Here is an 18078-nt window from a genome sequence, read left to right on the forward strand (position 1 = left end):
TTGTGTAAAAATAAATACACATTAAGCATATTGTAACTATGCATAACATTTTAGGACACAGGCTTTTTATTTGCTGGCACGTCATTGGCTAGCACCTTTGGAAAGAGGGTACATTAACCTTCAATACACGACCGGGAAATAAATTATCTGCATAAGCGCCTTTTCACCTGGACAGATACCCATGTACCACATGCTCAAGAAACCACCACCACTGCCAGCAGAAAAAAAAAATAATTAATTACAACATTCTTTCAGTTTTGAACTTCACCCAGAAGAAACCGTGACGAGAAGGTGCCCACAGGAAAAAGATTCACAAATACAGCCACAGAAGACAAAATCTGAACAAACTAAGTAAATGATTTGTAACAACAGGAGGACAGGCAGCTAGACCAGATAGAAACAGAGTGTGAGGAAACAAACACAAAAAGAAGCAGGCTGTCTGAGGTCGGCTACGGCTCTCATTGCGCCCCCTGGGCGGTCCGGTATTGCCCAATACCGCCCACCTCGTCAGGCCTTAATGCTTACGTAACCACGCACAGCATGCAGACTCCGACTGCGTGCAGTAAACAGGCCCAGGCAGGTCGTGTAAGTAGCTTGCTTTAAAGACTTTGACAGTTTAGATGCACCTTAGATGCACTGGTAGCTAGTTCCGAAAAACTGCCAAAACAAATAAACAGGTGTAAGACTTTATCAACTTCGTTATTAAATGTACAGTTCTATCAAATAATGTGTATTCACATTATGTACAATACAACACTCACTCAGACACCGATTATGATAATAACACTGAGTAGCAGTGGTGTAGTGCTGCAGGTCGGCAGGGAGCGCCAACCCATCACTTCTTCGCAGCTTCCATACTTGACGTGCAGAATATTTAACTGTTTTGCTCCTATTAATATATGGAAATAGATATACATGTGTATATAACTCATACAAAAAATTAAAGAATACAATTACTGTAAGAAACCCTAAAGACATAATTAATGAAAGTGTGACTACAGCATGCCTGGTCTAGAATAATGAGTAAGAGGGGTGAAGGGAACCTGTATCAGTACTGTGAGGAGGCGTCAGCATTTTACAGGCAAATGTAATAATTGGAGCAGTTCTTATTTTTAGACTTGTATAATCAAGTAGATAAAATATGCTAAAGCGTACCTGTGGCCTTACACAATTTTTTTTTTAATCAAACAGCTAACTTGAAATATGCAACTGTTCAAGAGCTGAAAACAAGTAAAAAGATCTAATTAAGCAAATTATTAGTTCAATTGAGGGCCTAGTTAAGTAATTGAGGGCTCGGTTGGAATGAAAACCAGCAGCCACAGGGGTTCCCCAGGACCGAGTCTGAGAAGCCCTGAGTTAAACACATGCACTTCAGCAGCAGCAAACAATGCACAAGCTACTCTCTCTGTTCAATTTCAAAGCTAAGCCCCAGAGCCTAAACAGGTTAACTTATCAAAAAAAAAAAAAAAAAAAAAAACACTCCCACAGAATTCCTGTTAGCTCAGCGCGAATGGGGTTCTGTTTTTATTACTCATTATTTGAAAACAAAACTAAGCAGCGCTTAAAAAAACATTGGCTGCCACCACCAATGCAGTGTATACTAAAACAAAGCGGAAATGGACAGTGTCCAAAATCAAATTACCTTTTCAAAAGTCAGTTACGTTTGAGGATTTACAAAGCGGGCTTTACCGAACAGAAAGAAGGCAGGCGTTCCGGGGAAGCGCTTAACTCGAGTGCAGAACAGACAGACAGGAATGCACGTAGCCTCCCTCTTAAGTTTCAGTGCCCCCCGTCGTCCTGTATTTAACTCAGTTTACCATAACGACTGGTGTCACAGTATAGTTATCTCTACGCGTTAGCAAATAGGAACACTGCATAATTTGAGCAGAAGGGTTATGAATTGCATACAGTGTATTCCTTTATTATTGCCCAGGAAGCGAAACAGAAAATTAAAAGACTGGGCTGTTCTTAAATGAAATGAAGCATACAAAATCAAGATGTAGATGGGAAATCTCCATCACCAGAAAACATTTAATTATCCTATTGTACTTTAAGAGTAGGCGTGCAATGTGTTTCATATTAGGCTATGGATAAATGCTTATAATCTGGCTGCAGTTTTCCAGTCTGTGACCAGGGGTATGACTGCAGTACTGAAATACCCCACGTAGCAAGTCCTCTTAATCGTCGATATAACGCTCTAGTAACAGCACAGTTCAGATACTACGAAGCGGGTCCGCGATATCCCCACATTGCCACAGTACTGACCCCACATCTCCTCACACCAGGACCTGCAACGAACGAAAATTGAATTCACAATGAATTATGTATTTGTAATTGTTACTGTTTATTTTTTTTTTTTTTTAATAAATAGATTGTGTGTATATACTGAATAAAGCAGGTTTAAAATCTAATTTCCGAGGGCTACCAAACACCACAAAAACAGTAAACACATTACATTCAAAGAGATTACAAACCTATTCTAATCAAAGCGACCACTTGAGTGTGTTTCCAGCAGTAATCTTAACGGACATTGAAGATTAACCGAGATTGGAAAACGTTGTTACATTTTTTTGTTTTGTTTTCACAATATTAGAAGCTACACAGTCCAGTTCCTGGGGTATTTACAATTTCAGAACTAGGGTGTGTTTCAGACGAGACTGCTTATTTTAAACTAATCAGTTACACGTACCAAAATATTGTAAAGAGGACGGACATTTCATTACACAGTAGGACTATATGTCTCCCCATGTTGATAATTACAGTACAACTGTCAAATAGTTCTGTAAAACCAGCATCATTCCACTTCACCGACCGTATTTTAATAGAGCAGGTTAAAAAAAAATAATAATAATAATTTCCAGGGGCTTCAAAACACCACAAAACAATAAACACGTAACATTAAACATCTTTTAAAAGTTCCTCCTAACATTCCCGTATCCTTACCACTTCCACGAAATCTCATTTCAGGAAAAACACGCATTGTGTGTGTGTGTGTGTGTGTGTATGTTTATCAGATTGTTTTTGTATGTGATATTAGTCACACGACATCTTCTACCATTTATACAACGTAAAAAGTAGTTTCCTTTTTATAAATAAATAAATACATGAGTAAATAAACAAAACCATGCAAATTAAACAGGTAGAAATAGCAACGTAATTTGCAAAAAGGTTTCAAATGTATTTCGTTTTTAAACGTTTTGCCTATTTAAAATACCCTGGCTGACCCGACACTGCCCCTTTAAAACTTTAAATCCATAACGAGTAAACAACGTGGTTCGTAAAAGGGCAGTAAAATACAATGGCAGGACTAAGAATCCTATTCTTTCCCAACAAAACCTGACAATGGTTTTACTTATTAACAACGCCAGAAGGCAGACTGTATCGCATTCAAATCATAACTAAAGTTGCCAAACACCAGAAGGCAGACTGTTTTTCCTCATCACAAAGTGTAATCAAGCCAAAGTTTTTAAAAGAAAAAAAGAAACTTTGGAAAAAAAAAATATATATGTCCCGTTTTATCTTCTATTTAAAAAGCAAAACACATAGCAGACACTCCCCCTTGTTTAACACATTCCAAAACAGACGAAACAAAACACTACTAACCGTTTCAAAAACTTGGAATACCAAGCCCCTTCTGTTTAATTTGCCAGCCAAAAAGCCTTCTTACCTGTTGGCGTTTCGTTGCCTTCTGTATAAATGTGTAAGGTTAACAGCAGGATCAAAACCCTCGTTTCCATTGCTGTAGTCCAGTTTGGAAGCAGCGGCAGTCCTGACCGCGACAGCGTCTATACCAGAGTTCGGGACTGAAGACCATAGATTCCTGATTTCCTGCTGAAATGATACTGAAAACGCTCCAGAGAGTGGCTGGAACACGGAGTCAGGCACAAAACTGACGTCAGGATAAAACAAATATAGTTCAAATAGGGAGGTTTTTTTTTTTTTGCTGTTTGTTCTTCTTCCCCCTACGCAGGTTTTAAACGTGTGAAGTGTGCCTCCCAACGGATAATTGGGAAGCTGAAAAAAATACATTGATATATTTTTTAAATTTAGGGTTTTGTTTTGCTGTCTCGCATGCATTATTATTATTATTATTATTATTATTATTATTATTATTATTATTATTATTAAAAAAGGATTGCCCTTTCCCACACTTATTGTTTGTTAATATTATTATTATTATTATTATTATTTATTATTATTATTATTATTAATAACATTTTCTGATATTATTTTTTTAACGGTATAAAACTAGCAATAAACTGCTTTTACTTACAATTGCTGTACGTTGTTTCGTAATTTTAACTGTGTACTGTTTTTAAGAAAATATGCAGTAGCTTTGGGCCGGGTCTCTTGAGATTTTTCCTAGTTAAAGAATTTAATTTATAATATATAAAACACACCTCTATACTTGAAAGGATTTCTTGTTCAGGCATTTGGTTATAAATTGAAGATGTTGTTTTCAAAAGTACGTGTGAAAACAGTCCCCTCTAGTGGATTACTGGAGTAACAGCAGGAAATGCCAGATGTATTGTAAAAACGTTGCAGTCCTGTAATTTACTGACGCGATGCTCTGAAACATGATAATACGAGACCTTAAATGAATTTGTTAAAATTAGTACATCGCAGACACGACAGGGTGGATTAAACCCATCTGATAACAGACCCAATTATTTTGAACATGTGCAATCTCATATCAATTCCTAGTCGTAGATGAAATATTTAAATATAATTAATAATGACATTTTTTGAAATACATATTGATTAAAAAAAAACACAAGCTGAGCCACGCCAGAAGCAATAACGACAAATTCAGTAGAAGTTTTTAAATGAGTACCACTGGACCTTCAGATGGAAGTGACGTCACATTAAGATTAGTTGTAAACGCTTCAATTACTCTTGTATAACTAGATATTATAAAGGCTAGAGTAAAAGGTTATTTCAGGTGGTACACAGAGTGTAAGACAGATAATCTCTCCATCTACTACTCTGCACTGGACTTGCCTGACCTCAGCACCATGTTACTAGATCCTCAGCTGATGAACTGTTATGCACTACCCTTGCTCTATTGCTCTACTATTATGAAATTGTATATATACATTGCTTTAATCCTAACTAGTTGCAGCTTAATCTATACTGTATTTTAGTTGTAACCTTGTATTGCCAAGTAACACTTGTAAGTCGCCGTGGATAAAGGCATCTGCCAAATTAATAAATAAGAATAAATAAATAATAGGCAGGCAGACAGGCAGGCAGGCAGGCAGGCTTGCTCTTGATTCTTGTCCGCTATGGCATGGAGACAATACCTGGATATTCTCAATGCCCAGTTTATGATAAAACATGTGAATATTTAGTTGAAACACAAAAAATATGTTACAAGTTATTGAGTTTCTTGTGAGGTGATGCAAAATTCATGACACCCACTGTACAAGCACACATATATAATACATATATCAAAATATCCTTTAGGGAAGAATATTATAGTGTTGCTCCATTTTCAAACAAGGCAGAGCCAAACTATTGCATTTTCATTTCACTGACGCAGCTCCTACCCCAGCACATATCCCAGTCAGTTCTCTTTCTGCAGCTTGCTAGCTTTTATTTTGATAAGAGAAGGCCACCAAACAGTCACTTTGCTATGGCTCTTTTGCACGAAAAACAGCTGAGAGGAACACTCAGAAGCAGAGAGAGAGAGAGACAGGGAAGCAAGATTCAGTGCCAAACTACATATCGTCATCACTTTCTCTGGCATTCCTTTTACTTTCAAATATAGGCATATTTTTCAGATATTTTAGTAAACACAAAACAACAACTGTACACACAGCTTAGCTAAAAACATTCTCTCAACAACCAGACACCATGCAGGCCAATAGCATCCATAACCTCTAATGCAGAAATGCTGACAACATCTGGGGGGTTTGTGAAAGCTGGGCCAAGACACAGCTGCCTGGACGGGGCACTAAAACAAGGCAAATTAAAAAGAATTCGGATTATAGGAATTGTTAATATTGTGTCTTCGTCCAGAAGCCTTTTAATGTATTTAAAAAAATAAAAAAATAAAAAAAATCATATCATTATAATTTAATATGCAGAAGGCAGGGAAGAATTAATATTGTGATATATCAATATTCCCAAATGGAATTGCTTTTGCAAGTGAATCAGAGTGATTCTCAGTGTTGCAAACTGTGCTGGTACGGTGACCAATGTTAGCCAGTGGAATTGCCCCCTCTATTCTTGCCATTTTATAATGTGTGATAATATATTCTGGCCCATATATTAATATGTGTATAGTATATGGCATTGGCAAATGTGTCCAAAATATCTGTATGGCATTATCCTGCAGTTAAGAACCCTAATACTGAAGCTTATGTGTTTTATTTAATGGGGCACAGTATAAAAATGACTCCCTTCATTGTCCTTGTTTAGTTTTCAAAGATCAGTGGAGCGTCTTTTGGAGGAAAAGCGGGCTTTACAAGATGGCTTACACCTTAGTGACAGGGAGCAGGTGTTCTGCCATGGAGTAGAGCAAGAACCCCGAGGGAGACTGGAAAGGGTTTAAACTAGACAGGGGGTGGACCAAAAACAGGTTCTAGTTTGGGCTAAAGGTGTAAGTCACACAGAATTCCAAACAAAACGCCTGTGTCTAAATGCCAGAGGACTTAAACAAGGCACGAAGGATGCAGGAGTGTGCATTCCTCTCTGCATAAATACCTTTCCAGTTTGTTAGGGCAGATTTGTTAGTTTATTAGGGCAGATACGGATATCCAAAAATAAGTTTCTTTCACAATGTACTTCCATTAATATTACATGCATAGATGAAACAAAATGATTTCTAGTTACTAGCATTTGAAATATTCACCTTAAACCTAAAAAAAAAAAGACTTTGAGTAATGCTGAAGCCTCTGTGTTCAGTGGCAGGTAGGGAGCCTACAGCTGCTCTAGCTTCTACTCTCCCTGCAGGGGGCAGTAATGGGCAATGCAAGTAATTCTACTGACACTTCACACATAACAAATGATAAATATGCTGATGTTAACTTGCAAGCTTGTGATTAATCTCTGAAAATTAAACAGACATTAAAACGACCCCACATGGGTAAATGATGCCTTTTTATATCAACTTGAATTAGTTCAACATTATGTATTTCTTTATACATGTATCACAATCAACTAAAAAGAAAACCCAATGCAAAAAAAATAAATCTCCTGTCACATCCCTGTAATATAATATACATGTGCTGCAAAATGACTCTATCTATTATTGAAGTACTACTGAGATTTCTGCATAGCACACACTGACCCCTGGAGGCTAAATGTTAAAAGAATCATCATGTTAAAGTTCTGACTCTGTGTGCCTCCTGTTGTTCTTCCTGAAGCAACATGGCCTTGGATCCTGAACTCACAGCATACGGTCCTGGATTATTTTGTACCCTGCGTGCCTTGAAAGCTTTTCAAACCAGGGGACTATACCGAGTGGACCCAGAGAAAATGCCTCAGGCTCTAGCAAGCCTGTGTGTATGTGTGATATCGCAGCCCTCCCCCGTTATCAACCAGCAATCATGAGGGAGGCATTAGAAAAGGAGAAGACTTAGAAACATGGGCTATAGGCAGGCACAGGCTCATCTTTAAGAAATACTGAAAATACTCGTTCTTAGCCCTTTTGTTATAGCAGACAAGTATTTTAATTTTAACACATGATTTCTGGTGCTACTTTCGGTAAAATGAAGCTCTCCGACTCTGTGCCTTTTTCATGCACCACTTTAGATAAGAAAAATCTCTGTTTCCAAGCTGTGCTTCAGGTTTGTTTGTACTGTCTTGGTAATTTCACCATAAGGGTGAAGTTGTCCCCCTCCCTACAGCTGATTCTCTCCAGTCATTAACCAGCTAGCTGCAACCCCTATTGACTGGCATGCTTTCAGTAACATTCGTTTACTCAGCGTACAGCTATGGGCAAAAGATTGGCATCACCTATAATTTAGGATTGAAATAATAAAAAATAAAAAAAACTATGAGCGTGGGAAGTGAGCACTTTTTTTTAACAATGCAATACCAGATTTATAAAAGGAAAATGTTTGCTGCCATGTGTTTATTTAGCATTGCATATGCGCAGCTAATGGAATAATAGGTAAGATTTATTAAATTTGTATATGTCTCCATAGTAAATTAAAGATTGATCACAAAAAAAAAAAAACGTTGTAGAATTATGCATCCCATTTTGCTTCAAAGTGTCAGGTGGGGCCAGACTCATTACCAACAGTCAGGAGGCCAAATAAATGGTCAGTCTCCACACAGGTCTTGCTTTCTGCACAGCAGCCCAGCCAGAGAGGCCTAGTTTCAGATTACAGCAAGTAAAATCAGGACACGGAGTGATTTAATTAAAGAGACAAGATCACCATCTGAGGACTGCATTCGAGCGTTGAAAGGATAAGGAACAAAACACACCCAAACTGTGTTTCTCATTTCTGTACCCCTCGCTCGCTCTATATATATTAAAGAAGCAGATTATTTTCTAAATTGAGTGTGCATTGTCATTTGCCAGTTGGGAGAGCAGGGCTCTCTTGTGAACAGACACAGCTTCATCTCAGTGGCTTTAATGGAAAATTGGAATCTTTCTGCTCCATCAATCTCTCTCCCTTGTAACTGCTCCACAAGGGGACTTTTGAGAAATAATTTCCAATCGCAGACGGAACTCAGAAACAAATATTCAAAGTAATGTAACTGATATAGAAAAGGAGAATCTGATGGGTCTGGTCGCTTTCATTTAACTTGGATGTTTCTGTAGATGTAGAGGTTACATTTCAATGGATAAGCAAGGGGGTGAAGTTAAATTAATTAGAAACTTTAAATAACATTTATTGCTAACAACTGGAAATGAGACTAAGTGCAATGTTTAAAAGTAAACCACTCAGAGTTGCTAATGTGTTATTTATAGATAAACTAGTTGGAACTTTTGAATGTAGTGAAATGGAATCAACATGGGTTCCGTACTGGAACCTGATTAGTCTCCTTGTTCAAGATGATATCTGGAATGGTCTCGATTGTTTAAGTCACTGAAAAGTCTTCTTCAAATGCTGTTCTCTAAGGTTCCTAAATCTATTTTACTAAGCAGCTCAGTACTGACTTCCCCGCTACTTTCCATTGCTTAGTTTCAAGTAAAAAAAAAAAACTGAAGGTTCAGCAAAACTGCTGCTCCTTCCCCAGAGACTCCCTCTGTACGGCAAAGAAAAAACGGGAAACTCTAATAAGTGTGGACCAACATGGACAAGAGGACAACGCTATCCGTTTTACTTTCAGAGATGTTTCAAAGTTACGAAACTTTTGGAAATTAAAAGTTCTACAGCACAATAATTATTTGTTTATTTAGCAGACACCTTTATCCAAGGTGACCTACAGAGACTAGGCTGTGTGAAATACACATCAGCTGCAGAATCACTTACAATGTCTTGACTGAAAGACAGAGCACAAGGAGGTTAAGTGGCTTGCTCAGCGTCAACAGTGAGTGAGCCAGGATTTGAACCAGGGACCTCCTGGTTACAAGCATTAGCCTTAATGTAGTATTTTCTACTTGTGTTAAATTGTATCCACTAGATTTCAGGAGCTGCTCAACAGCTCTGTTGCCTGTCATTTAATAGATGTCAAAGTGAGAGACAGCGCCATCTAGTGAGCTGTCAGTTTGGATCACAATTCCTTTTGTTTAGCTGGCACTGCACAGCAGTGCTCCAGTGGTGCTGGCATTAGCTAATACACAGTTAATGGCCTACATTATACATGCCTGTGATAGGTTGCAAGAACGGAAGAGCAGCGGCTGAGCTCAGAGTCGAAGCACCTGAACATACATGGAAGAGATAGAAAGGCACAGCATTTGAGTGATCGCAATTGAAACCACGCATAAGAAAAATGCAAAAGGACAGCAAGATAGAAGAACAAAGAAAATGGAGTTGAAGCTACTGTGAGGCTGTTGAGTCCAGAGGGCTTGTTGCATCTAACATGGCTCTCAGGGGTTTCCAGTGCACAGCATACCTTGTTATATATAAACAAGTCTGGGTTTAAAAATATAAATATCCAAAAACAGAGACAACTGAAAATGCATTACAGTGGGGAATGATATACACAGAAAACCTTATGCCACACAGGCTTTTTTTTCACCACCTAACTACCCCACATTTTCCAGGTTTAAATACTTCACTTAATTAATCACAGATCCTAAACTTGTTTCTCATAAACTAATAATTACTGGGAATTTCCTATGTGACTAAAAACTAGCGCTTCACTGGCCTCTAGTGGCCAGTCCGGGAAACACAGGCATCTGAGCAATCCCTGGGCTTGCACACCACATTACTCTTTAAACAGTTCAGGCTTTCCAGCAGCCATCTTAAAGTAGTTCAATATAACAAAATATTGTAATAAATCCTACCTGTTTTGCACTTCCATTCGCTACATAGTCTCAAATGTGCAGATTTGAAAAAAAAAAAACACATGCTATAGCACAATCTTATTTTCTCTTTAAAACATGATAGCTGGTACTACTTTAGCTTAAAGGAAGCTCTCAGTTTCTATGCTTTGTTCTCAGGCTATCTGTTTGCACTTCCTTGTTCAATTCACCACAGCAGTGTCTTCTGGGTCAAAGCATGTTACTGATTGAAGGCATGTCAATCAACAGGGGAAGCTGCTGGTTGGTTACTGACAGGAAGGAAGCCTTCAAACGAAATTCATGACCAAGCATGGGCAACACTGAAACACACTGCCTGGCAACAGAGAACCAAGTGTAGTACCATATATAGCTTTTTAAAATAAAAAGTTTGCTATAATGTAATGTATTTGTTATATACATTCTGCACCCCAGTTTGGGAACCACTGCTGTAGATGGCGCTGGCATTTATTAATGTACAGTCGTTTTGGGTGATCTAGCCTGCATTACAGATATCTATAGTAGGCAACTAAAACTGAAGAGCAGCTCCTAAACTCAAATCGACAGCACCTTAACACAGGCCGATCAAAAAATCAAAAAATAAATATTTGAGAAGCAAGAACCGCTCATGACATTGCAAGGGGACAGCGAAGGAAAACAAAGTCAATATAATGCAAATATACTTCCCCAAGTGGCTGACCTGGTAAAACCCTGGTGGCATGGTGTGTAGGGTGAGTCAGACAGTCTCCGGTCTTCGCTGAGGACACCTGCAAGGCTGGCCTTTGTCCTCCAGAGGCCAGGAGCTCGCTGACATCCGCTCTCCAGTTTCTGGGTGTAAAGAGGCAAGTGGCTCGCTCGAGGGATCAGAGGACACCCGCTGACAAATGGATTTGCATTAGATGGAGTAATAAATGAAGTGCTGAATAGATGAACTCTGACATCTGTTTAGATGACTGGGCTACCATTTGAAGGCACAGGGAGTCTCAGCCAGATCTTTTTGCTCAAAGATTTTCTCCAGAGGGGTTGAGAAAAATATAGCGTTGCACGTCCCCACGTGTTGTTGAAACTGTTTAAATAATAGAGTTGTATTTATTCTTTTCATTGTTAACATCCTGACAACTTTTTATACCTAAAACTTTAAACTCTGTTCAAAATGTCCTTTACACATACAGCTCCCATCATGTGGCAGGAGCACATCCTCCAGTGCTGTGACTTGCATCATTCTTGTCTTATCCTTGAACTTCAGCATGCGTTATTTCCTTCCCTATCTCTTACCTTATTACTACACCTACAGGGTGTAATGAACTCGCTCCAGCAGCTGACAGCATTGAGTAATATCAAGATCCATATCAGTCTGCTTTGTAAATGGTTTTTAGCAGAGCATGCATGTTGTGGCATGAGAGTGGGGTTTGATCCTAGGGTTTCAGAAGTATTTGCTTTCAGGGTTATCCATCCTTTCATGAATTGTGCCTGTTTTGCACTGCCTTTAGCTACATAGGTCTCAAATGTGCAGTTTTGAAAGAAACACATGTTATAGCACACATGCATTTTCATAAAACATGATACTACTAGTTTAATAAACTCAGTTTCTATGTAATATTCTTGGGACTTGCGCCTCCTGGGTCATTTTAACCCGGCAGTGTCTTTTGGGTCAAGTATGTTACTGACTGAAATCATGTCAGTCAACAGGGGAAGCAGCTGATTGGTTAATGATATGAAAGAAGCCATTGAAGGGGTGGGGACACAATTTCACCCTCCAAGTGACCAAGGAAGTGCAATGCAAACAGTGAGTAGGGAAAGTAAAAGTGCATGTTATTGCTAACATTTATTTTCATTTTTAAATAACGAATATCCGCTACCACGTTAGGTTAAAGAACGCTCCCAGACTGCAGGTGTCGCTGTTCGGTTCGGCTGTTACACTTGCAGCTCTCATTCACCTCAGCAGGTGTCGCTGTTGTTCTTCTGTTACGCTTGCAGTTCTCATTCACCTCAGCAGGTGTCGCTGTTCGGTTCGTCTGTTACACTTGCAGTTCTCATTCACCTCAGCAGGTGTCGCTGTTCGGTTCGGCTGTTACACTTGCAGTTCTCATTCACCTCAGCAGTCATGTTCTCAGGGTCAAAATCTGCCACTGGCAGCGATGCTTCTCAGTCATTAGGAAGCAGCTGTGTGGTTAATGGTGGAAAAGAAGGTATTGAAGGGTGTTAAAAATCAAGGAAAAGGAAAGTGTAGCAGACCAGTTGACAGTAATACATGTACACTGAGAGCTGTTTGTTGACCAGCTGACTTTTTCATTTCTAACACTATTATGATACCAGATACATATTTTGGAAGTGCAACACGCAGGTAAGGTTTTTGTAATGATTAAAAAAAAAAATCTGGTAGCTAATCACTTCATGTCCTGATTTAACTTTAAAAACACAAAGTGAACTAATTGTGAGTCCGCCTGTGGAAGCTCTTTGTGCAGGGGTTTCATTATGAGGACACTCGGGTGTTAAACCGTGCGTGTCTAATGCGTGCCGTCTCTGTTGGTTGCTACTGCAATGCATTATCTGCCACATCATTTCATTTCAACTCAATTAAAATCCCACTAATGCGACCAAATCAAAAGCGATTTACTATTTAATGCAATGAAGAACACATCTGTGGCAGTGTTGTGGAAGAGATGATTAAACCTGGCTAGCCTTCTGTAAAGCATTGATTACATCAGAACACAATCCTCTCAAGCTGAAATCTGATCTGGGCATATCTTGAACGATAAGTTGCTCAGTACAGTTCTGGGATGGGTGACTCCCTGAGCCGCAGGCATGCTAGTACCAGTGGCCCATTTGGTTGTATAATGAATTTGTATTTATGATGAATGTTTCCTCGCATGTTGGTGCTGAAATTGTGTTTTATATTGTGGGTGTTGTCTTATGTCTTGTGATAATTCCAGTCATTCAGATTCCTATTGCAAATACTCAAATATTGAGATTAATTCTGTGTTTGATATAATGGGCCATATGTTCAAAGTGTTTCTGCCGTGTGTTAATTATTTTTTTTAAAGGAGATATAAATCGTGTGGATATTACAAAACGAAACACTTTGAGAGTGCTGAAGAGATGTGAAAATATATAACTTAGTTGTTTGGTTCTAGTTTTGTAAAACAAACACACAAAAAAAGAAATATATTAATTAGGACTGTAGTAATTGCTTTGAAAATATGTCTCCTTGTGTGTTAAGGTACTTTGAGCTGAATTCAATAATCTGACTCTAGTGGACAGATTGTCTTTCGCACACATTTAATTAACTAATTACTGCAAACAATCAACAGAAGCTTCAAGAAATCCAACAGTGCTGTGTGTGTGTGTGTGTGTGTGTGCGTGTGTGCGTGTGTGTGTGTGTGTGTGTGTCCTGAATATTAAAGTACAGAAAATAATGTATAAGCAAACAAAAGTGACCAATGAATAATCAAGAAAACTGAAAGAATTAAACAAAACCCACAATAATAATAATAATAATAATAATAATAATAATAATAATAATAATAATAATAATAATACATAACTAGTAATAATAGTACATAAATTTAAAGTTATAGAACTTTAAAATTCCCCAAAGTTCCTCTTCATCTATGGACAGGGCATTGATGCATCTTCTTTGAGCTCGCTCTTGCTTCTGTAAGTCCTGTCTAAATATTAAAATCAATGAATATGCTTGCATAGTTCCAATCGACAACCACAGAGCCACTTTATTCACCCAGCCAGCGCCGGTTTTTCTCTTTGAACCGTTGTTGTCCACGGCACGTAGCTGCTTGTGTTTCCTGTTGTTTGATCCTGATTGCAAAGTGCCTCAGGCTATAGAAATTAGTTTTGTTATTCCTGTTTTTTTACCACTTTTATTGCTTTATAGGTATTCTGTGAGCTTTGATACTTGGCAGTAGGATGCAAAGTCAATAGCTGGTTTTGGAAATTGATTTGCTAGTCAAATCTGTCACGTTTAAAATTCCCTTTTATGTAGCACCCCAGGTGTCTGGCGTTTTTCTTTTAAAAAGCATATTTCCGTAGCAACCATTTGGTGTTCCACCTGTTGATTTAGCACAGTGAATTGGATTTGAGCGTAGGGAAACGCTGCACATTTTTTAATCTTGTTTTCAGTTTGATGCTTGTGAATAGTTCATTAGTTTCACACAATGCTTCATCAATGCATCGCAATGATCTGGACCTGAAGAGGCACACCTTCCTGCTGGCACTGACCGCACAATGATTGATTGTGACCTCATGTTGACCGTCCTACTACGTGACATTGTACAACCTATCAAATCAAGGCCTAGGGGGTCCCCAAGGTTGCTATGGAGACAGAATATAATTCGAGCTTCTAAACTGAGGAGACGACCTCAGGTAAAATAACTGGTCTCCCAAATTAGGGGTCAGGGCTCATTCAAGTATTACACCATCAAGATTTCATGCACTTTTTGTATTTACCAAAAAAAAAAAAAAAAAAAAGTTTTTAAATGCTTTTATTCAATGTTTTTGATTACGTCAATAGAAACTAGTTGCATTTACGAGTTCCCTGGCATGCAATATTTTTATTGTTAATGCACTGGTTTCTTTTTATGATATTACATTTTTGAGCTACTCACAAAATTTGAATGTAAAAGTAATAGGATGTTATAGATGAAGCATACCAACATGGGTCAGACAAGCTGCCTGTAACATCCTAACACCTGTAGAGTTCAGGGTGTGGGTCCTTATCACGTGGAAAACTGTTGATGTAATCAATAACCCACGGCAGGGTGTGTGCCAAGACCACTCTTACTTCACGTCACTGGTGCATTGTGAGCACACTTATTTTATACGATTATTTTTCATTTATATTAGTGCTGAATATCTTAGGGGCCTGAAATCCTCAGCTGTTTTTAAAGCTGTTGACCCAGGAGCACTTTGACCTTCAGAGGTGACAATCCTCTGTGTCTTAGCAGTGCTGCAGAAATCTATTACATTTTTTCAGCCAATCGCAGCATTTAATTTATCCAAAATGTTTAAGTATACATTTATAACGAACAATAGGGAAAGCTTTGTTATTTATTATTAGTATTGATTTTTTTTAAAAATGTGTTTTATATGTGTTACTGATTCTTTGATTGCTAAGAAGAAGTGGAAACGCAGCTTATATTTTCCTAGGCCAGCCTGGTCGGCCGGGAGTATAAATCAAAGGAGGTAACGATGAGGTTGTGTAATGCACTGGTGGGACTGCACTTGGGAAACTGCATTCAATTCTGATCCCCATGGAAGCAATAATTTCCAGTCTTAAAGAAAGAGCTATGAAGACTGTATTTAGCCTAGAACAAAAAAGAATAAGGGGACTTAACTGAAGTCTTTATAATCTTAAAAGGAGTTAAATACTTGAAGCACAGCAATCGGGGTCAGAGGGCAGTTTGAAATGGATTTTCACGTAGAACGAGGGAAGGAGACACTTCTTCACACAGAGAGCGGGGAGGGGTGAATGGGTTGCCTAGCCATGTTGTTGATGCTGAATCATTGGGGTCCCGTAAGACCCAACAAAGTTTTGAGATGAATCAGCTCTTATGAACTGGATCTGCACTGATGAACCAAACCACCTCCTCTCGCTTATAAAACTTTTTTTATGTTCTTATGTTAACCATCATACTCTTGTAAGTGCACAAAGTAGACCTCAGTAGTACTGTAACCTAATAAACACACAAAATTAAGATAAAAATGACTTAATTCTGTGACTAAACATGCCTCAGGAACATGTCCTTAAATGTTCATATCACAGGAAAATAATGATCTCTGCTTAGACAGGCTGTCATACCTACTCAGCCCTGCAGAGGAACACATAGCAAATCTTTAACAAAAAAAAAACAAAACATTTATTGTATTTCTGGCTTTGTCTGTCTCTTCAATCAGCTTCCTCCGAGGGACCTCAGCAAATTGTGCCACTGTTGCCACCTACTGGCAAGACACTGACTGAGAAAACAGCAGGAGTGTGCAGCAGTATCCATTTGCAGTCCCATACATGATCTCCCTAGACTGGCACAGGGTTGGGCTACAAATAATTAGAAATCATTTTATGATCTTGTGCGTGGAAATATTCAAATATAACCACTCTGTATTTAAATAAGAAACCCAGTCTCAGAACATTAGATAGAGGTGGAAGTGTACTGACAGGCTTTAAAATAAAAACATGTGTTCACTAAAACTGCTGTTTCTTCCAAAACTGGACGTTTGGGACCTCCCTGAATACTCTGTCTCCTAGGCTTCTTTACAAAGACAAACCAAGATGAGAGAAATTATTTTGCACTTCTGCATTGCTCAACACAGCGTCAATGTAAGCAGGTATGAAAGGCACCAGATTGTGAAGCACTCTCTGGTTAATATTTATTTGCAATCTGTCTCAAATGTTTATTGGCAACTACATACATGCAATAATTCTTGGTATTCAAACGTATTTGATGCACCACCACCTCAAGACTACTTTTTCATTGAAAATCTTTACGATAGTTTAAATGCAAATGACCATTTAGGGTTTGAGCTTCTACAGCTGCTCCACCAACCCCTATTAGCAAAGTGCTAACCTGGGTCAATGAAACCAGCTGTTGCTCTATTATATGTAGTCTTATTCCTGATTGAATTCAAAGCACAGAAATCTCAGAACCAAGATAATACACAATACATCCCAATACCACGTACTGTTTTAAGAGACCAAGACAGAGAGCTCAGACTACAGTACCTGCAGCAGCAGGAGGTTATGACAGCCACAAGCTTGCAGACTTGATATTTAATGACAAAACTCCACCTTTTGGAATATTTAAAGGGTATTTTTAAGACCACTTGTGACACTAAAGCTTTTAAGTTCAATTAGAACGGTTGTCAGTGCTGGACTGGATCGTAATGAACTTCAGCACACAATTGGTCAGCAAGAACCTACCACAAAGAATCAATAGTTTTTAGGGGCAGTTGTTTTTGACAAAAAAGGAAGATTAGTTTAATTGGGGTAACAAGAAGAACATTTTTAAAGGCTGTTTTATCAACAGGCAGGATGGGGGCCGATGACATTGATTAGTGCCTATTTTGATATGTTAAACCCTGCTCTGTGCTCACTTTCAGTCAGAAACACAGGACACCTACTTAAAAAGTCTGGATCAATGCCAATATTATAGTCAGCTGATATAATGATCCCCATTCGTTCTTGTGATTTGTATTTCCACTGTCCAATGTTACTGCTCTTCCGAGTGTGCTCATTAAACACTACTCTCCCTCAGCAACCCCCACTTAACCTTTCCAGTGCCCCTGACCACAGCCAGCGTGTACACAATCAGACATCTCGGCATGACACGCTTGCTAAAAATAAAGGTCGTAGCAGTGTTTAATCAACAAAACATTAAACTGGACAACTCTAGTTCTTTACTAAAGTTTGTTTTACTTTTAGACACATTTTTGGAATAGAACAGTTAACCCTTTACAAATATGGCAGAATTTGTTATACAGTCGTGTGCAGATGTGTTAGAACGCCTTGAGAGGTGTCACCAATATTCTTTATATACCTGCCTGCATGATAACCTCTGGGTGTGAGCGTTTCAATTTCCGTTCAGTAATCAGTGATATAGAAACAACAGGCACTCCTGTGTGAAAATGTCAGACCACATTGTGCTTTAATTAGGCATCTTAAACATTTT

General features: G+C 38.5%; 1 protein-coding gene across 4 annotated transcripts in view; it reads right to left on the minus strand.

Moving 5' to 3' along the window:
• The window catches only part of ptprub (protein tyrosine phosphatase receptor type Ub), a 167360-nt gene extending 163467 nt beyond the window's left edge, over positions 1–3893 (minus strand). For 2 of the 4 annotated variants that reach the window (XM_041234002.1, XM_041234001.1), the window contains exon 1: positions 3668–3893. In XM_041234002.1, coding sequence (XP_041089936.1) covers positions 3668–3737 — 70 coding nt within the window. In that variant the 5' untranslated portion in view covers positions 3738–3893. The remainder of the gene's footprint in view (positions 1–3667) is intronic. The other 2 variants (XM_041234005.1, XM_041234003.1) reach the window with 1 other exon arrangement.
• Positions 3894–18078: the final 14185 nt, after the last annotated feature.

The sequence above is a fragment of the Polyodon spathula genome, chromosome 32 (assembly GCF_017654505.1).
Source record: "Polyodon spathula isolate WHYD16114869_AA chromosome 32, ASM1765450v1, whole genome shotgun sequence".
In the NCBI taxonomy this organism is placed as follows: Eukaryota; Metazoa; Chordata; class Actinopteri; order Acipenseriformes; family Polyodontidae; genus Polyodon; species Polyodon spathula.